The sequence below is a fragment of the Bombina bombina genome, chromosome 8, assembly GCF_027579735.1.
Source record: "Bombina bombina isolate aBomBom1 chromosome 8, aBomBom1.pri, whole genome shotgun sequence".
NCBI classification, from domain to species: Eukaryota; Metazoa; Chordata; class Amphibia; order Anura; family Bombinatoridae; genus Bombina; species Bombina bombina.
In genome coordinates this window covers 273,621,751-273,643,575 of record NC_069506.1, presented here as the reverse complement: position 1 = coordinate 273,643,575, position 21,825 = coordinate 273,621,751, and the positions used below count along the sequence as shown (strand labels likewise).

The window sequence follows — 21,825 nt, the reverse complement described above, 5'->3', positions numbered from 1 at the left end:
GTCGACACCCTCCTACTCCTCTCCTTCCTCCTGATCCGGTATGCCTGGACACAAACATGTACGAAGTTCAGGATCTCTTGGATTCAAGATATTATAATGGTGAACTTCAGTATCTAGTGAGATGGAAAGGGTTTTCATCTGAAGAAGACTCTTGGGAGCCTCATACTCATATTGATGCTACAAGGCTTGTTGCACGTTTCCATAGACGTTTTCCCCACAGACCAAAACATCCAGCCGTGGTCGGCTTGCTTGAGGGGGGGGACGTGTAAGGATTCCACTCCTGGTTTTCCTTTTTTCTTCTACAGCTCACCTTACACCTCTATTTAAGTCATGTCTCCGCCCCAAACAAGTGCTTAGTTATTAACTTCATATCAGCTAAGCTCTATGCATCTATTTCTTAACCTGTGCATTATTTCATGAATTGAAGATATTTGCTACTTCAAGTTATTGGATTACAATTACCAGCAGGAACTGTTACTACAAACTGCTACCCAGTGAACGAATTTATTTCATCTAAGTTACTTTAACTCTGAGGATTGGATCTTTTTCATCAGACACCTGCAAGCAGTACAAACCGGGACTTTCAAGGAATAACCGCAAGTAACATAAAATCTTAAGTTGCTGCCACACAGTTAACTGATATAAATTGCTGCAATTGTTATCATATCGCTACTTCTGTTTCAATATAACTTTTTGTAACAAACCAGTTTCACTATAACGCTACGGAACAGCTCTGACGTCATCAGCAGGGGAACTCCTGTGTACTTGACACGCCCCTGTCAGCAGCTGCAGATTTCTGTGTTCTCTCTCACTACATATTACTCGGTTACTACTACAATAAGGTTAACGGTGGTTAGTCCACATAACTCTTGCTACCTATTTAAACAAAGGTCTCAATATTGAAATTCACTGCTTATCAATCCTGAATATTATTTCAGAAATCTTGTACTTCATTTTCAGTTATATTTTGGAATATTGCTACACATTAATTGTAGCTTATCACTACAAATATATACTCATACTTCAATTCATCATATATTAAAACTCACTCTGAATCATCACAGCCTATGCTGAAATAATAGTCTGTATTTCAAAGTGAAACATTCACACTTTAAGGCAGTTGAGATCCAACATAATAAAACTCATTACATAAACAGACAAGTGAGCACCCCATCTTCCTCTTTCTTTTGCTGCTCAGCAACAAGATAAGTGTGCAATTACATTTTTTGATATTAAATTATTTGTTTTCATTTTTATTAATTGTTTTTTCCAGATTTTTTATTACCTTTATTTTTCCTTTGCCTCCTTTTTCCTGTTCTCTATATTATTTTTTGTTAACTTCATTTACGTTTTTTCTATTTTTGCTTTCTTGTTTGTTAATTCCTTCTCCATTTTGTTTTCTTGTTATTACCCAGATATACCAATTTCCATCTCATTTCATATACCTGTTTTTTCATACCTCTATTACCTCCTTTTTATTGCGTTTTTTTCTATTATCCCCCTCTCCTTCTGGTCTTGACGACCACCGCCATTTTGTGGGCGTTCGCTCGTGATGTCACAGCCCGCCTTCATTTTACCTCAGTGGAGCTGTCGACGCCTCTTCCTTCATCGACTGAAGTAATCTTCTTGGCTTCTTTTCATTTTCACTTTCAATCTCTTCAAATTGTTGCCATTGACATTCATTTTCTTTTTCTCTATTTCATTTGCAGGTATTTGCTGCCCTCCGGTAGTCGCTTTTCACATTCTTTATAAAACATTTATTAAACGTGTATTTCTGTCAGAGAAATGTTCTTTCTACATTTTAACTGTTTTATTAAACATTTTAATATTTGGTATATTTAATATCTGGTTGATTAAGTGTTTTGCATTTAAAGTCTTTAATTTTACCTATTATATATTTTATTATTATTTATTTTATTTTTTCAAATTATTTTTTTCATTTTATTCATTATTATTTTTAATATGTCTCAGGACAATTCTGTTCCTAACCCTCTGACTGAACAATCTGTTCAGAATATGATAGACAACTCTTTAGGCAAATTAATGTCCCATATGACATCTTTAATGGCAAAATCCTCTGTTAAAAAATTCTTTATTCCCAAAATTTCTCCGACAGGGCCGGGAAAGGAAGAGGTCACTTTCCCGACCGTACCACACATTTATCCAGACCTCACTTTCAACAAAACTACACTCCTCAATTCCAAACTCCCAGATATGCCAATGAAGCCAACACCTCATACAGTTTCTTCCCACAATGTGCCAGACCATGGCATCAAAGAGGTCAACGCATCAGATCACGATCTCGCCCTTCAGCAGGTAAAATTTCCTCTCTTTCCTTCCTTCTTTACCACTAAAAGTTGGAGGAAGAATAGCTTTCTTTGCTCACAACTGGAATCTCATAACTTCAGATCCTTGGATTTTAAACACGGTTCAGGGAGTCCAAATAGATTTCATATCTCCTCCGGTCCAAATTTTATTTCCAAAACCTATTCATTTTTCCCAAAAAGACAAAGTCGTGGTTTAAAAAGAGATAGAAGATCTTCATCGAAAAGAAGCAATTTCTCAAAGTCTAAATCCTCATCTGGCCTATTTCAGCAACCAATTTTTAGTGAAAAAGAAAAATGGCCAGTGTTATAAACCTAAGATCTCTCAATGCTTATGTTGTTTGCAATCATTTCAAATTGGAAGGTATTCATTATTATTATTATTATTATTATTATCAGCTATTTGTAGAGCGCCAACAGATTCTGCAGCGCTGTAAACATAGTCGGTGTACAGGATAGCTTTTGTAGGGGTCAGGTGGGTAGAGGGCCCTGCCTAGAGTTTCACTGTTGTAGTCGGCTCTTATGAAGCGATCTGTAAACAGCTGGGCCCATAGGCTTACTTTCTAAGGGGTTCAAGGGGAAAGCAATGGAGTTAGGAACGGTTAGTGTTGGTTGTATGCATCCCTGAATAGTAAAGTTTTTAGGGAGTGCTTGAAGCTGTTAAAACTAGGGGAAAGTCTTATGGAGCGAGGCAGGGAATTCCACAAGATGGGGGCCAGTCTGGAGAAGTCCTGTAAACGGGAATATTCATCTACTAAGAGACTGCCTTCTGGACGATTGGCTTGTCAGGTTAGACCTTTCAGATGCTTATCTCACTGTTCCTATAGCCCCGGAACATTGGAAATATCTAACTTTTTCTTGGGAAGAAAAAATTTGGAATTTCACTTGCCTTCCTCTGCCACATGGATTTTTACAAAACTTCTCAAACCTATAGTTTCTTTTCTGAGACTCAGAGGAATTCGTTTAATTATCTATCTGGACGATATTCTTCTGATGAATCAGAATTTTCTCTCTCTTCAATCCCAACTAACCATGACAATAAATCTCTTGGAAAACTTAAGTTTTCTTGTCAACAAAGAAAAATCAGTACTAATTCCTTCCAAATCTTTAGTTTTCCTTGGTTTTCTTATAGACACATCGAAAGCCACTTTAAGTTTGCCCTTTTCCAAGATAAAGAACATCAAGAAGGAAATTTCCAAGACTCTCTCCAAGCAATTTGTCTCAGTCAGACAGATAGCCAGAATAGTTGGGTTACTTTCATCCTCTATTCAGGCTATCTTTCCAGACCCTCTTCATTATCGCGAACTCCAAAGGTTAAAAATCTCCTATCTTCAGAAAGGTTTTTCATATTCTCACCTCATTCCGTTATCTTTTGAAACGAGAGAGGAGCTTTCATGGTGGCTTTCCCACATGGAAACTTGGAATGGAAGGGCTATTTTTTGGAAAACTCCAGATTTAATTATAGAATCGGATGCCAGTCTATCAGGCTGGGGAGCTTGATGCGGCCCATCCATTACAGGAGGGAAGTGATCCACAGAAGATAAAGATTTACATATAAACTGTTTGGAACTTTTGGCCGACTCTTTCATGGTAAAAAGCTTTGTAAAATCTTTGGCTCCTGCTTCCATTCTCCTCCAAAATGGACAATATCTCAGCAGTAAGATATCTCAATCGACTAGGTGGCACGAAATCAAGGAATCTTTCTAATATAACCAAGGATTTTATTCATCTTTGTCTAGACAGGACTATTTCCATTAAAGCGGAATATATTCCAGGTCTTTCCAGTTCTGCAGCAGACTGGGGTTCTCATTTTCTCAGAGATTCCAGGGATTGGAAAATTCACAGAAAAATCTTCCTTTCTATTCAATCTCTTCTTGGTCCTTTTTCTTTGGACACTTTTGCTTCTCGTCTCAATCACCAACTCCCTCTATACTTAAGCTGGCATCCAGACCCGGATGCATTGGCAATCAATGCCTTCTTACAAACCTGGCCGAATCTAGGAGCTTATGTGTTTCCTCCTTTTTCCCTGATAGCTTGGACGATATCTGTGGTTCGCACAAATCTTCTATCTCTAATTCTAATAACCCCCCTTTGGCCAACTCAAGCTTGGTATCCTTCCCTTCTAAAGATGTCCTACAATCCTCCTCTCCTCCTCCCTGTTCTTCCAGACCTTCTTCTAGACCCAGAAGGCAACCCTCACAATCTCATTCTCAACCAATCCCTCAGGTTGATAACTTGTTCGATTACGGGGAACTCAGAAATCTCCTCAAACTTTCGGACTCAGCTAAAGCTCTCATGCAGGATTCATGGGCTCCAGGAACCCACAAATCTTACCTTTCCGCATGGTCCAGATGGTCTAGCTGGTGCATGCTTAGAAGTTTGGATCCCTTTTCAGCTCCTCTAACTCAAATTTTTAATTTTCTCTCTCATCTTTTTGACCTAGGTCTAGCTTATAGAACTATTAATCTTTCTAGATCTGCTATTTCTGCTAGACATGACTTTATTAATAATCTACCTATTGGGAAGAACCCTTTAATCTGTCATCTTCTCAAATCTATTAGATTAAAGAGACCTCCTACACCTAAACATAATTTCTTTTGGGATGTAGATTTAATTTTCTCTCTCTTCAAATCTTGGCCCTCTAATGATTCTCTATCATTAAAACAAATTTCAGCTAAACTAGCTACCCTTCTTTGCCTTATTTCTTTTCGCAGGGTTTCTGATGTTTGGGCTCTTGATTTCAACTCTAAATCCTTTTCTCATGAAGGTGTCACTTTTCTCATTTCTCGTAGAACTAAAACGTTATCATCTTCTATCTTTTATCCTTATTTTCCATCTGAACCCTCTCTATATGTTGTGTCCTGTCTTAAAACCTATGAAACTAAAACTTCTTCCTTTAGAGATTCTTCTAATAATCAACTCTTGTTGTCCTTTGTTCCTCCTCACGCTCCTGTCTCTCCTACTTCTATTGCAAGGTGGATTAAATGGGTGATGTCTGAGGCTGGAATTGATCTTGCATTCACAGCTCATTCAGTTAGGGGATCAGCTGCTTCTAAAGCTCTTTTAAAATCTGCTCCTTTACAAGATATTCTCAAGGCAGCAGACTGGTCCTCCAATTCTACATTCAAACATTTTTACTTTAAACCCATTCATCACGCCTCTCTAAATCTTTTTCAATAATTGCTTTAAACATGCAAATATGAAGTCTCTGGTCTTGTAATAAAATTCTGATTATCCTAGCTTTGTGAAGGAATAATCTAGATTTTATTAAAGACACAGAGACGAATATTTCCCACCTCTATTCTGTCTTCTCCCAACCCATACTTTTATTTTACTTGTTATATTCTAATGATTTATATTTTATTTTAGTTACCAATTACTCAAACGTCATTAATTGAATCTGGATTTGTTCCTTTAATCAAAACATCTTCAACTTCAAGGAGTCATAGATGGATCTTCGGATGTTCATCCTCTATCCTGAGTTTTCTTCGAGTCAAAATTCTTTAAAGTTTCTTCAAGTGTTATGGTTCTGTTTTCTCCTATGTTTGTTTCTTGGATTGTTGGGACTGTTATGTTTCTTCAAGAGGTTCTTCGTTATGAGCATCAAGCAAGAAAGAGGAAGATAGGGTGCTCACTGGTCTGTTTATGGACAATATGGGTCTTCTGATTGGTCCATTTTTTCCTCTGGTCTCTAACCTAGCATTCTCATTGACTAGTTATATAGACTCTTTTTTCTCTGTATTATTTTAACTGTTTATGGGATATATGTACTTTTCAGGCTGCACACGAGTAGTAAAGGAAAGTAATGCAAATATTTGTCTCTGTGTCTTTTTATAAAATCTAGATTATTCCTTCACAAAGCTAGGATAATCAGAATTAACATACATTCAGGTTTAATATAGGCAGGGTTGTCACACCTCTCCCTCCTAATTACAGAGGGCAGACTGGGGTGGTCTTCCCCAAGATCTCACAATGTCTGACCTGCAAAGCATGAGAAAACACCATGTTATTAAACATCCTTCTGTTGGGAGAGTCCATCAGCATTGCCGTGTGCACAACCCTGTCTATACTTGATATCAAAGGAGTATGGTTGTAGTGACAGACTCCAGTGCAATAACAACAGTTATTCCCATAAACTCTGTCTAACCATTTCAGAGGATTATGGTTAGTCACCACATTAAAATCCCTACCATACAAGTAAGGCTGTAACTTTTTAAAGGCCTGGACAGGAGCCAGACACACTTTTTCAAAAGCTGCATACCCCAGCTCTCTATCTAATAACTTTCTACTAAGAAAGGCTATGAGGTGTTCATCCCCTTCAGCGTTAACTTGACTAAGGACAGCACCGATTCCGAACATGGGAGCATCAGTCTGGGGCTGCAAGAACTGTTGACCTAGCCAGAGCCTCTTTCAATGACTAAAAGGCATAAGCACAAGCTGGAGACCAATAAACAACACAGGGTAGAGCCTTCTTGGTCAGGTCAGCTAATCGTTTGGCTATGGTACTGTAAGAAGGCACAAACTTTTGGTAGTAATCTGCTGTACCTAGGAAAGTTAAGACTTGCTTTTTTGTGGTCAGGTGTATAACCCAGATACTGCACTTCGGCCATCCCAATTTATCATTTTTCTAGCCTTATAGTCAGCCCTGTGGCTTGAATTCTATACAGCACAACCCCTAAGTGGAATAAATGTTCCTCCCAAGTGTGACTGTAGATAGCAATGTCATTGAGGTAAGACCAGGCATATGTCATGTATGTGGCCTCTTTAGCAGGGTTAGCAGGAAACTGGGCAGATTGCATAGCAATAGACTGGAGACTCAAATATATACACAGTCCTGTTTATTAGAAAAGTTTCACAGGCAAAAAACAAGTAATGTACTGTAATAGTTTATACTGGTAAACCGGTACAAGCAAACATTAACAGAAGAAAACTGTGCAAACCTCTTGTGCTCCCTCAAGCAAGCTATTTACGAGCCGCTGGAAAGTGGCCGTGCATTCTTCTTTCCAAATAGCAGGACCTTAAACTGGAACAAACCAAACTGATGAAGGCTGACTTTTTTCGGTTTTCCTTGGCTAAGGGAATATGCCAGTAACCTCGGCTAAGGTCTAGAGTGGTTAAGAAACGGTCCCCTTCAGGAAGGTTATCCACTCGTGTCAGTCACTGAGATATTGTTTAGCTGATGGTAGTCCACACAGAACCAGGTGGTTCTATCTTTCTTTGGAACTAAGACAACTGGGGAGGCCAAGGGACTATCCAATGGCTCAATGACTCCCAGGGAGATCATCTCAGAGATTTCAGCATTTAGGTGAGGGCGTACAGCTTTAGTGACCTGGTAGGGGGATTGCCACAGGGGCAGATGGCCAGAGATATCAACCCCTTGTTGGGTTAAATGCATGAGACCAGGAAAGGGGTAAACATCTCTTTTCTAAAATGTGTCTGATTTGTTCATTTGCCTCCTTTCCCAGTTAAGGTTTCAGTTCAACCTGTTCTACTGACCCACAGATTTCCTAAAGCAAAGGGATTGGCTTTCCTGGTCTCCCTGAGGGAGGTTACACATGGCAGCTACGGTCTCCAGATGTTCCACATACAACTTAAGTCACCAGATTCCACTCCTCTGGTCTTACTATGAGTAGCTAGTTATATCCTCTTGAGGGAGGTATTCACTGACCAACATCCCCAAGTCATTCCTCAAGAACACATCAGCTGGCAATCCGTTCATCACTCCCACAGTAGCTGTCCCTTGTCCGACTCCCCAGTTGAGGTAAATTCTGAAAGTGGGGAGTGTGTGATATGTGTGTCTCCGATGTGCGAATGGTGAATCTGAGTTTATGTGGGGTATGGCACTTGGGCTGAATAAGATCGATGGTAGCCCCAGAATTGCTCAGTATGTGAAGTGGTGCTCACCCACAGTGACAGCCTGCATGTGTCGACTGAGGCCGGATTCGCCAGGTAGGTGAGCTGTGTAGGCCCCATACACAGTTTCAGTGACGGAGGGGAAATCATTATAGGGCTCTTCCTGCACAAATCCCACAACAGCAGACCCCTGGCATTGGACTTGGACATGTTTGAACTCCTTAAACCTGTGGCACTGTATATTAGGATAAGAGTTGATTATAAAAAGTAGCGGGGGATGACTGGGAAAAGATGGTGAGTTCCCTGCTGTATGTCTTGATTTGCCAGCTGGAGTTCTGGCCCATGGTTGTAAGTTAGGCCCTGTTTGACATAGTGCAGCTGGCATGGTGTCACTGCTGGGATACGTGAAAGGACCAGGGTGTGCCTGCCTTGGTTAGCCACACATTCATCTGCTAGACGTGTGTCTTCACTGAGGATAAGAGGTTTCCTATCTCTTGCCCAATTTCTGATTGCCTCATGGCAGTGCCAAAAGAACTTCTCCATTAACAACAGCTGTTTCATCCCTTCAAAGTCCTGGATATCCGCCATTAGGAGCCACTGCTCATAAGATTGGCTTATGCAACTTGCCCTGTTAGAGGTCCACTCACTGTGTTCCTCTGGGTCCTTTAATTGGTAATTTCGGAACTGCCATTGGTATGTGTTAGTGTTTAGAGCATATCTGTCCAAAAATGCTCTTTCCACCAAAGGGCACTGAAGGGCTTTCTCACCCTGTAGTGCCCGGAAGGCAGCCCCAGAATGCCCTGTAAGGTTACCCTGTAGCAAGAGAACCCAGTCAGACTCTCTTATTTTATAGACGTGGCACTGTTTTTCAAAGTCCTGTAAAAAAGGAGTCCATGTCCTCCTTGTTTTCATCAAAGCCTCAGAAGGATTGCCTGGTCACCTTTAAATCAATTTGTAACCCATTAGAGTTGGTTTCCCCTTGGGTATGCTGACTGCATCTTTGCTGAATGGAAGCTTGCTCCTCTCGAAGTTCCAGGTGAATTTTATCTTGTAATGTTAACCTTTCTTCCAGGGTGACGGGCTGTTATATGGAGTGAAGATCTCCCTCATCCGGACATCAAACATTGTTGATGGGGCAGCAGAAGGAGTGATGCTTGTTTGTTCCCCATCTATTTTCCACAGAGAATAAATCAACACTGCTTTTTGCTGCTGTCCCAGATTACCTCCTCGGGCAGTTAGTAGTTCACAAAGAGGTTGAACATTTAGCAGGTTGTAGTCCAATGGCATCAGCACTGATCAATGTGGGGTAGCGAATCCCATCACTTGCCACCAGATGTGATGATACTGACCTCTAGAGCACTCTCTCCCCCCAGCAGTATCGTCAGGAGCTTAAACTCTCTGAACCGTTGCTGAGACTGGGATCAGGTCAGTGACCATATCTCCCCCTGGATGCTTGTCTCAGTTACAATCTCTCTTTCTCTTAGCTGAAGAGGTGAAAGGCAGGTCGTATACTTTCACTGCAGTGAATTAGAAACAGCAGTGGTAACTCCTTCAGCTGGAAATTGTTGAATTGTCTTTACAAGAAAAGTAATGTGATTACAGCAAGTTGGGGATCTTTTGCAGAATAGACCACAGAATACCCCAAACAAAAGAGAAAGATCAATTGTCAGTGTGACAAAGAGCTGGTTTATTAGGGTCAGAACAGGCTATTTTTAAATAAGGACCAACAGCATCAGTAACAATTATTTCTTTCTAAAGGCATGGCGAGTCCACGGATCATCTCTAATTACTATTGGGAATATCACTCCTGACCAGCAGGAGGAGGTAAAGAGCACCACAGCAAAGCTGTTAGGTATCACCTCCCTCCAACCCCAGTCATTCTATTTGCTTACGTTAAGAGCAAGGAGGTGGTAAAGTTTAGGTGTCTGAAAGAAGATTCTTCAATCAAGATTTTATTATTTTGAATTAGAGCAAGTTTACTTTACTTCTTTCTGGGGTTTAGCCATAGTCCATGTCAGTCTCTTCAGTAGAGCAGTGGTGGCTTTTAAGCAATTGGGAACTTGTGGGGTATAATCCTCACTGCGCCTCCCAAACAGTTTTTTGCTGCCCTGTCTTGAAAGCCTGAGTAGGATTATTCAGTCTTTCTTTGTTTTTCACAGGTCTATGTGAGGAAGTGTGCCTCTCAAACCAAGTGAGCTGCCCTGCTGCCGGGCAGTGTTGAATTAAGGTAAGTGCCTAATTTTTATTTTCTTGAAGAATATGGCACTTTTACAGTGAAAGCTGTATGGGACTTTTATATTATCAATCATATTTTATCTTAATGGGATTATGGCAGTTATTCAGGCACTGGGGGCTTGAGGAGCAGTGGCATATTTGTTGAAATTGCTGCTGGTATGTGTAATTCATATGTGACTCAGCCCCGGGTTAATTCCGGATTTGATGGTTTGTGTTTTTGTGCACTTTCTTTCTGTGACGGCTACAGGGAGGCTAATGGCGACCGTTAGTTCAGTTACGCCCACAATTAGCAGGACGGGCTTTCTGTGGCGGCAAGTTAGTGTTGCGAACTTCCGGTTTCTCCTTCTGTGCAGATCGTTGTAGTCTCTTATTTACTCTCCAGCAGGACAGGTACGCACGTCAGCAAAGATAGAGCAGGTAATTTTAAGCAATTTTCTAATTTACTCCTATTATCAATTTTTCTTCATTCTCTTGCTATCTTTATTTGAAAAAGAAGGCATCTAAGCTAAGGAGCCAGACAATTTTTGGTTCAGTACGGTGGAGAGCACTTGTTTATGGGTGGATGAATTTATCCACCTATCAGCAAGAACAACCCAGGTTGTTCACCAAAAATGGGCCGGCATCTTAGCTTTCATTCTTGCTTTTTCAAATAAAGATACCAAGAGAATGAAGAAAATTGAAAGTAAATTAGAAAGTTGCTTAAAATTGCATGCTCTATCGGAATCACAAAAGTAAAAAATTAGGTTCAGTGTCCCTTTAACAGTTTTGCTGTGGTACTCTTTGCCTCCTCCTGCTGGTCAGGAGTGATTCCCAATAGTAATTAGAGATGATCCGTGGTCTCACCGTGTCAAGAAAGAAAGAAATTTATCAGGTAAGCATAAATTTAGTTTTTCTAAAAGTCAATTGAAACATGCAAAACATAACGAACAAATGAACATTACAGTGAAATGAACATACATTCAGGTTTAATATAGCCAGGATTGCCACAAAGAGTTTTTTCTTGGATGCCTCTATAGAGGTTGACGTTATGTAGTGTCCTTCGCACTGTCTGAAGATTTTGCCCGTCTGTTTTCCAGAGCTAGATTGTGCAAACTGTCTGTGGGGTCACAGTTGGGAGGATGGCAACTGCTGATATGATCAGTGGTACTATGGCTCCTTCTATACCTTCTAATTACTGCTGCAACTGTGTTTCAACTGATTTGTAGTTGGTCACTGATCTTCCCGTATCCTTGTCCATCTTTTGTAAAGTTTCACAAACTGATTTTTCAATTCCCCTGGCATTTATTTTTCATGGGGAGCCATGATGCAGACATGCAGATAAACACAGCCCATATGTCTAAAAATGAGAACGTTCTGGTGCTCACAGGTCATTTTATAACCATGTTCATGTAATTAGGCCTGGGGCGTATTATGGCCTAGGCCAACAAGGCGGGTGTCTAGGGCAGCAGATTTGGGAGAGGCAGCACATCTGTTATCTTCCTCTCTCTAAAAGCCAGCACACAGTACAGTGAGCGATAAAGTGCAGGCTTTTACAGAGAAGACAAAGCACTTGTGCTGATTAAGGTCACTCTTTATAGGCGGTGCTCCTTTAAACCATTGCTTCATTTAGCGTCGCCAGCATTTTTGCAGTGGAAGCGTTCTTGGTGAGAAACCTGACCGGGGACATGGTTCCAAGGTGAGGCTGGAGGAGAAGATCTTGTGCTGATATGTTGCCTCCCCTTATCAGCTGTGGTGGGTCTTTGAGCGCAGTGCTTATTGCAGGTCTTAGTAGCTATCAGACTGAATGCGTCTGTGCACTGCTTAGATCAGTTTGGGATGTCTAATCATAAACTCTCAGCGCTAATGTATGTTAGCTACTAATAGCTCGCTTTCTCTGCATTCATGAACCCATGGAGTAAATAGTAAACAAAAAAAAGTTTCATTACTTTAATGATGGTAATTACTGTATGTTGTTGCATGTAAAGGGCAGTGATTATTTCAAATTGTATTCTTCTTTCCCTCCCTTCCTCTCTCTTTTTTCCCTTTCTCCCTCTCTTCCTCCCTCAACTCTCTCCCTTCTTTCCCTCCCTCCCTTCTTTCTCTCAACTCCCTCCCTTCTTTCCCTCCCTCTCTTCTTTCTCTCAACTCCCTCCCTTCTTTCCTCCCTCCCTTCTTTCTCTCAACGCCCTCCCTTCTTTCCCTCCCTCCCTTCTTTCTCTCAACTCCCTCCCTTCTTTCCCTCCCTCCCTTCTTTCTCTCAACTCCCTCCCTTCTTTCCCTCCCTCCCTTCTTTCTCTCAACTCCCTCCCTTGCTCCCTTCTTTCACTCCTTTCTTTCCTTCACTACTTTTCTCTCTCTCTCCCTCTCTCTCCCTCCCTTCCTGCTTTCCTTTCCCTCCCTTTTTTCCCCTCCCCTTCTTTTCTCTCAGGGAGAAAATATTATGAGATGCATGCAATTCAACCCACCTGTATGCAAGTGTTTTGCTAGCCTATGCAGGATACCATACAAACAAAGCAAATTTGATAGTGGAAGTAAAGTGGAAAGTTGTTTAAAATTGCATGCTCTATCTGAATCATGAAAGAAAAAAATTGTTTTTGATATCCCTTTAAATGACATAACAATAAAATACTATGTTGATCATTGTATAGAGGTAGTCACCAATAAACAGCATATAGGCATTTAAACTCCTAGAGCCTATAGAGGTTGTCCTAGGAAGTTGGGAGGTAAGTGTCAGATGTTTCTCTTTGTCTTTTCCCTTGTCTCACTGATTCTCAATGCTGCGTGAGATTCATTATTGCTTGTGTATTATCTGTTCCCTTTATTTTGTGCCGTTTTCCCTTTTTTTGCATGCTGTTCCTCCCGTTTCCTCCCTTCCTCCTCTTCCCGTGTGTAGACGCAAGTGCAACGACAGAGCCAGCGGTTCACGGTTGGTATAAGCTTTCTGTCCTTTAGTTTAATATTCCAATAGGCCAAGCCTGTAATGGTAGGGAGATGTTGGTAATCTGGGGGTGGTGGGGTAGACAGTGATTGCTTCCTTTTTCTATATTAGAGGAAAATCTTTAGTGGCTATTTTTTATATTCTGATGTGCATGTCTCTCCTTCACATCTCAAACCCTGTATAATGAGCTAAACAGTTAACAATGTAAAATTTTGCTTTCTACAGTTCTTTGAGGGATCTGACAGTATTGATCACCTACTTTACACCATCAGGTCTTTTGTCTGGGTTTAGATATAACATCCTTCAATCTGAATAGTAGGAGCTCTTTCTTGTGTTGGTAACATCTCCTCACACGGTCAGGCTTGGCTTGTTGGGTACTTTGATTATGTGTATTTGTATAATTTCTGGTAATTTATTTAAGCCTGAGCATGAAACGCATGATGCAGGTAGTGGGTTACTAACCTGGTGCAATTTTTATTGTAACACAAGTTATATTTATAGACTGAGTCATTCTAAGACTTAAACGTTTCTAATAAGTAGGTTTGTAGCTGTGAGTTATGAGCATCTAATTGTGTGCAGTGATGGGTGACTAGCTATAGCAGAGATGGAGGTATTATTAGCTACATCAGATATTTATGTATTACTAGGTACATCAGATATTTATGTATTACTAGGTACAACAGATATTTATGTATTACTAGGTACAGCAGATATTTATATATTACTGGGTAAAGCAGAGATGGAGGCATTATTAGCTACAGCAGATATTTATGTATTACTAGGTACAGCAGAGATGGAGTTATTACTAGCTAGGGCAGATATGGAGGTATTACTAGCTAGAGCAGAGATGGAGGTATTACTAGCTAGAGCAGAGATGGAGGTATTACTAACTAGAGCAGAGAAGAAGGTATTACTAGCTAGAGCAGAGATGGAGGTATTACTAGCTAGAGCAGATATGGAGGTATTACTAGCTAGAGCAGAGATGGATGTATTACTAGGTACAGCAGATATTTATGTATTCGCTTCAGCAGATATTTATGTATTACTAGGTACAGCAGAGATGGAGGTATCACTAACTAGAGCAGAGATGGAGGTATTACTAGCTAAAGCAGAGATGGAGGTACCACTAGCTAGAGCAGAGATGGAGGTACTAGCTAGAACAGAAATGGAGTTACTACTCGTTAGAGCAGAGATGGAGGTACTACTCGGCAGAGCAGAGATGGAGGTAATACTAGCTAGAGCAGGGATGGAGGTACTACTAGCTACAGCAGAGATAGAGGTACTACTAGCTAAAGCAGAGATGCAGGTACTACTCGGTAGAGCAGAGATGCAGGTACTACTCGGTAGAGCAGAGATGCAGGTACTACTTGGTAGAGCAGAGAGGGAGGTACCACTAGCTAGAGCAGAGATGGAGGTACTAGCTAGAACAGAAATGGAGGTACTACTGGGTAGAGCAGAGATGGAGGTACTACTCGGTTGAGCAGGGATGGAGGTACTACTAGCTAGAGGAGGGATGGAGGTACTACTAACTAGAGCAGGGATGGAGGTACTACTAGCTAGAGCAGAGATGGAAGTACTACTAGCTAGAGCAGAGATGGAGGTACTACTAGCTAGAGCAGAGATGCAGGTATTACTCGGTAGAGCAGAGATGCAGGTACTACTCGGAAGAGCAAAGATGAGGGTACTACTCGGTAGAGCAGAGATGGAGGTACTTCTAGTTATAGCAGAGATTGAGGTACTTCTAGTTAGAGCAGAGATGGAGGTACTACTAGCTAGAGCAGAGATGGAGGTACTAGCTAGAACAGAGATGAAGGTACTACTCGGTAGAGCAGAGATGGAGATACTACTCGGTAGAGCAGAGATGGAGGTACTACTAGCTAGAGCAGAGATGGAGGTACTACTAGCTAGAGCAGAGATGGAGGTACTACTAACTAGGGCAGAGATGGAGGTTCTACTAGCTAGAGCAAAGATGGAGATATTACTCGGTAGAGCAGAGATGGAGGTTTTTCTAGCTATAGCAGAAATGGAGGTATTATTAGCTAGAGCAGAGATGGACATATTGTAAGTTAGAGTAGAGATGGAGGTATTACTAGCTAGAACAGAGATGGAGGTATTTCTAACTAGAGTAAAGATTAATGTTTTACTAGCTAGAGCAGACATGGAGCTATAACTAGCTACAGCAGAGATGGAGGTGTTACTAGCTACAGCAGAGATGGAGATATTACTATCTAGAGCGGAGGTGAAAGTATTACTAGCTAAATCATAGATGGAGGTATTACTAGCTACAGCAGAAAATGATGTATCACTAGCTAGAGCAGAGATTGAGTCAATACTAGCTAGAGTATAGATGGGGGTATTACTAGCTAGAGCAGAAATAGAGGATAGAGGTATTACTAGCTAGAGCAGAGATGAAGGTACTACTAGCTAGAGCAGATATGGAGGTACTACTAGCTAGATTAGTGATGGAGGTATTACTAGCTAGACTAGTGATGGAGGTTTTACTAGCTATAGCAGAAATGGAGGTATTAGCTAGAACAGAGAAGAACATAATATTAGAGTAGAGATGGAGGTATTACTAGCTAGAGCTGGGATGGAGGTATTACTAGCTAGAGCAGAAATGGAGGTATTACAAACTAGAGCAGAGATGGAGGTATTACTAGCTAGAGATGAGATGAAGGTACTACTCAGTAGAGCAGAGATGAAGTTACTACTAGCTAGAGCAGAGATGGAGGTACTACTAGCTAGAGCAGAGATGTGGTACTACTAGCTAGAGCAGAGATGAGGTACTACTAGCTAGAGCAGAGTTGGATGTACTACTAGCTAGAGCAGAGATGGAGGTACTACTCGGTAGAGCAGAGATGGAGGTATTACTAGCTAGAGTAGTGTTGAGGTTTTACTAGCTATAGCAGAAATGGAGGTATTATTAGCTAGAGCAGAGATGGACATATTTTTAGTTAGAGTAGAGATGGAGGTATTACTAGTTAGAACAGAGATGGAGGTATTACTAGCTAGAGCAGGGATGGAGGTACTACTCGGTAGAGCAGAGATGGAGTAACTACTAGCTAGATTAGTGATGGAGGTATTACTAGCTAGAGTAGTGTTGAGGTTTTACTAGCTAGAGCAGAAATGGAGGTATTATTAGCTAGAGCAGAGATGGACATATTTTTAGTTAGAGTAGAGATGGAGGTATTACTAGTTAGAACAGAGATGGAGGTATTACTAGCTAGAGCAGGGATGGAGGTACTACTCGGTAGAGCAGAGATGGAGTAACTACTAGCTAGATTAGTGATGGAGGTATTACTAGCTAGAGTAGTGATGGAGGTATTACTAGCTAGAGCAGAAATTGAGGTATTATTAGCTAGAGCAGAGATGGAGGTATTACTAGCTAGAGCAGGGAGGGAGGTACTACTCGGTAGAGCAGAAATGGAGTAACTACTAGCTAGATTAGTGATGGAGGTATTACTAGCTGGAGTAGTGATGGAGGTATTACTAGCTAGAGCAGAGATGGAGGTATTACTAACTAGAGCAGAGATGGAGGTATTACTAACTAGAGCAGAGTTTGAGGTATTACTAGCTAGAGCAGAGATGGAGGTATTACTAGCTAGAGTAGTGATGGAGGTTTTACTAACTATAGCAGAAGTGGAGGTATTATTAGCTAGAACAGAGATGAACATATTGTTAGAGAAGAGATGGAAGTATAACTAGTTAGAGCAGAGATGGAGGTATTACTAGCTAGAGCAGAGATGAAGGTACTACTAGCTAGAGTAAAAATGGTTTTATTATTAGCTGGATCAGCAGAGATGGATGTATTGCAAGGGAAGTGTGATGTATCAGTAGGGAAGGGACGTATCGATAAAGAAATTATGAAATTTTGAGTTTTCGATTTTCACTAAGGTATTTATAAAACAGTCTCTTGCCCTTGGTGTTCTCCTCACAGAAACAATGCTGAGCTGACATCTGTCTCCATGTTTTCCACATGCTTGTTTCCCTCCTGTTTTATTTGTTGTAGTTTGTCCTAGTATCCCCCTGGGATGTTTTTCATCCAGTGTTGTTTTATCCCTGTGGGCCCCTCCAAATTCTATTCTACCCACCATGTCCCCCCTTTCTATGCTGTTTTACCCACTGTGGCCTCCTTTAATACTGTTCTAACCCCTGTGTCCCCTTTCCTATGCTTTTCTACCCCATGGTTTTCCAAATACTTTTCTACCAATTGTTGACTCTTCCCTCAGCGCCCCCCTCCCCATGCTGTTCCCTTTCCTGTGGTTACCTATGGTGTTATTCCCCCAGTGTTCCCTATCCATTCTGTTATATTCCCTGTGGTCCACCTTCCCATGCTCTTCTTCCACCAGTGCCCCCATTCCATGTGTTTTTATTCCACATGTGCCTCATTCCCATGTTGTTCTTCCCTCCAGTGCTCCATTACCCATGCTGTTCTCATTGCTGTGGTCCTCTCCTTATGATATTCTTCTCCATGTGCCCCCTCCCCATGTTGTTCTACTCCCTTTGATACTTTTCCCATGCTATTCTTCCCCTTTTTGCCCTTCCCATGATATTCTACTCCCTGCAATCTTCTCCATACTGTTCTACCCCCTTGTGGCCCTATGCCAACACTGTAATATGCCCTATGGCCTCTCCATGTTATACTACCCACTTTCCCACTTCCAAAGCTGTTCAACCCCCTGCTGCCCCTCACATGTTGCCCCCCATACTTTGTATCCCCCTTCTCATGCTGTTCTACACATGTGCTCCCCTCATGTCATTCTAACCAATGTGCTCTTCCCATGCTGTTCCACCCATGTGACCAATCCAAATGTAATGCAGGGTGTTTACTCTCCCCTTTAAAATACAGTTGTAAAACATCCTTATCAGTGCAATTACAATAATTGACTAATAAACTGATTTGAAAGGAGGGGGTTTTATGGCACAATTGTAAAGTTATAGGGGGAGTTATAAATGGCAATACAACGAGTTATAGGGAAGGTTTATGGAGCAATAGGATGAGTTTTATAGGAATGATTGTAAGAGACAATAGGAGGAGTAATATAGAGGTACTGTATATATAAGGGTATAGAAGGAGTTATATGGAGTGTTATATGGTGAAATAGGAGAAGTTATAAGGTGAAATAGGAGCTGTTATAATGAGGTTTACGTGGTGCAATGGGAGTAGTGTTAGGAAAGGTTATATAGTGCAATAGTAGGAGTTACAGTTGTGCTCATAAGTTTACATACCCTTGCAGAATTTATGATTTTTTGCCCTTTTTTCAGAGAATTTGAATGATAACACAAAAACTTTTCTTTCACTCATGGTTAGTGTTTGGCTGAAGCCATTTATTATCAATCATCTGTGTTAACTCTTTTTAAATCATAACGACAACAGAAACTACCCAAATGACCCTGATCAAAAGTTTACATACCCTGGTGATTTTGGCCTAACATGTACACAAGTTGACACAAAGGGGGTTTAATGGCTATTAAAGGTGAACATCCTCACCTGTGATCTGTTTTCTTGTAATTAGTGTGTGTGTATAAAGTCAATGAGTTTCTGGACTCCTGACAGACCCTTGCATCTTTCATCCAGTGCTGCACTGACGATTCTGGATTCATGGAGTCATGGGGAAAGCAAAAGAATTGTCAAAGGATCTGCGGAACAAGGTAGTTGAACTGCATAAAACAGGAGAGGGATATAAAAATAAATCCAAGGAATTGAGAATGCAAATCAGCAGTGTTCAAACTCTAATAAAGAAGTGGAAAATTAGGGGTTCTGTTGAAACCAAACCATGGTCAGGTAGACCAACTAAAATTTCAGACACAACTGCCAGGAAAATTGTTTGGGATGCAAAGACTGTGACGAACCAAGGTTATCCAACCCTGCGCCAGTCACTTATTTGGCACAGAAAGGGTTTTCAGCCCCCTTTTCTGTCACCTACAGCTCAAATGCTGCCACAACTTAAAATTTATTAAAGGGAAAATCTTAAGGAAAACCCCAGACTTTACACATTAACTCTAGAAATACAATTTAGCAGAAAATAACCTAAAATTATACAGTTCTAATATTCCAGTCTCTTTCAGTAAAGTGGTTCAATTATTAGACAAAGGCCAAACTTAATAAAGGAATTATTTATTATGCCAAAAATATTATGCACAATGCATTATTAATAAAAAGTTGTTACAAATAAAATTACACACGCAAACAGTATTTTAAAATAAAAAGGCGGGTTAAGAAACCCCACTGTCTTTACAAACTTCAATAGACTAAATTTCTTGCCTGAATTTATACAATCCATTATCATTCCTGCTAGGCAAGAAATTTCTATATTTACATATTTAGAACCTCTTAGTTTTATTGGGAGAACCAGTTTGATATCAAATATGCCATAGGTTGTCATATTTACCTGTCGTTAAGGTTATAACACTTTTAACCCACATATGTACATAATATACCAATGTCCTGTCAGTGACCTGGTCAGTTTTTGTAATGAAGGGCCTGTTTTGCATCATGCATTCTATTGACAGCTTAAGCCATAAACTTTATCCTGTGTATCTCTGTGACTAAGAGCTTCAGTGATTTTATGACTCAATGCATACACACTAGCATTTGGTGGCTAGTTAGAGGGTTCTGGCACTTCAAAGAAAATACAAACACAATTCTTCTTGAAAACAAATAACTGTTTTGAGTGCAAGCTGCACAAAGTTAACTCCTTAGGAGCTGAATCCTGAGATATTTGTGACACCTCCCCCAATAAGAGACGCAAAAGGGGGTGGCTACGAGCCACTCCCGATGCGTATCAAAAGGAGCTTCCCCTTGCGGTGAGAACACCATTGCCAGACAGATTGCACCTAGCAGTTTTGGCAGCAGGATGCCCTCCTTTTAAAAGTGACACACTAGTTGCTCTACCCAACCGATTGAATATATTGCAGGGCCCCTCCCATGCAGCCTCTAGTTTGTTCTGTCTCATGGGCGTGAGTACAAGAACATTATGGACCATCTCACACACTCCCTCTCTGGCAGTAAACTCCTGCAACTGTTTTTGTGTGAATATGGCATCTCTGGGTTTTGCAGGTACCTCCCCCAATAAGATTGGCATCTTATCTCTGAACAACACATCATCCCCTGTTACAGAGGTGCCTGTGAAACCTAGTGTCTTGCTACCTATGGTGTGCTCTCTAAGCATATTGTGTGCTGTCAGTTGCTGCTTAACTACCATAGGCTCTTGCCCTCCCACTGGAGTAGAATTCCTGTACTCCTGCACTCTGTTATGGTTGGTAGGGGGTTGACTAACTGCCCCCCTTCTCCTCACTGTGGGTTCTAACTGCTGGGGACACTGATGCTGCACATCTATCAGTGTATTTGCTGAATGGCACGGTGGGGCTGTGTAAATACACTTCTCTGTACTCCTCCCCCCTGTGCCTGCAGTCTGTGTCAGTCTCTGTCCCCTAGCCTGTGCAGTCTGTTTATAGGTCACAGCTGAGGTTACTGGGGTCTCTGTCACCCACAATCTTTCACACTCATTCTGGGGGTCCCTCAAAGAGTATCCTGTACCCTCCTCCCCCACACAGTCTGAAATCTGTGGCTTTGCTGCTTCTGTCCTAGAGTGGGCTAGTTTGCCCCCCTGCTCTCTCTCACAGTCAGTCTGCCACTTTGCATAATCACACAGAATCTGGTATCCTTTTGACACTGGTGCAGACAAGCACACATCTTCCTTCTGCCATTTATCCCAACTATTGTGTCTTTTCACAGGGTACAGAATTGTCCCTGGCAGAGACTGGCACACATCATCCAGCGGCCCAGTCACCCAGTCATTCTCTCCCCCGTCAATCTCACCTCCTTCTATAGAATACACTGATTCAATCACAGGCAGACACGCACCCCTCATCTGCCTTCTCTCACAAACAGCTTCTCCCTGTACAGGTAAACTCAGTTCAGGCACAGACAGACCCACACAGTCTATCTGCCTTTCCCCCCCATCAGTCTCACCCTGAACAGCTAATGGTAATTCTGCCGATACTGCTGGTTTAAGTACAGGAAGACACACACCGTCTGTCTGTCGTTCTCCCCAGTCAGCATCTCCTCGTACAGCTTTACCTCTCAGCACAGACACCCCCAGTTCAGGCACAGCCCTGCGCACACATGCACTCTGTCCTCCCTCCTGGTCGTAATGTCTCTGAGCATTTTTACACACAGCCCTTTCCACATAAGGGTCCGCAACTAATGTCACTAGGTCACATGTAGCATTGTCAGGCACATAAAGAGATAACAATCTACCCAAATCAGTACCCAGTAAAACATCATTAGGAATATTTTCAGATACCCCCACATTTCTTAAACCTCGCCCCACTCCCCAATCAAGATATACACGTGCCATAGGCACTGCAAGTTTCATTCCCCCAATCCCTTTAACTGCTAGAGTCTTTCCAGGGATAATGTTCTCAGAGTTCACTAGCTTTGGATGCACCATAGTCACTTCTGCACCTGTGTCCCTTAGCCCTAGGGTTACC

General features: G+C 41.4%; 1 protein-coding gene across 2 annotated transcripts in view; it reads left to right on the top strand.

The window, feature by feature from the left end:
• The window catches only part of CADM1 (cell adhesion molecule 1), a 636,874-nt gene that overhangs the window by 576,405 nt on the left and 38,644 nt on the right, over positions 1–21,825 (top strand). Inside the window, exon 10 of one of the 2 annotated variants that reach the window (XM_053691375.1) lies at positions 13,285–13,317. The exons of the other annotated variant lie outside the window; for it this stretch is intronic. Coding sequence (XP_053547350.1) covers positions 13,285–13,317 — 33 coding nt within the window. The remainder of the gene's footprint in view (positions 1–13,284; positions 13,318–21,825) is intronic. 2 annotated transcript variants of the gene reach the window in all.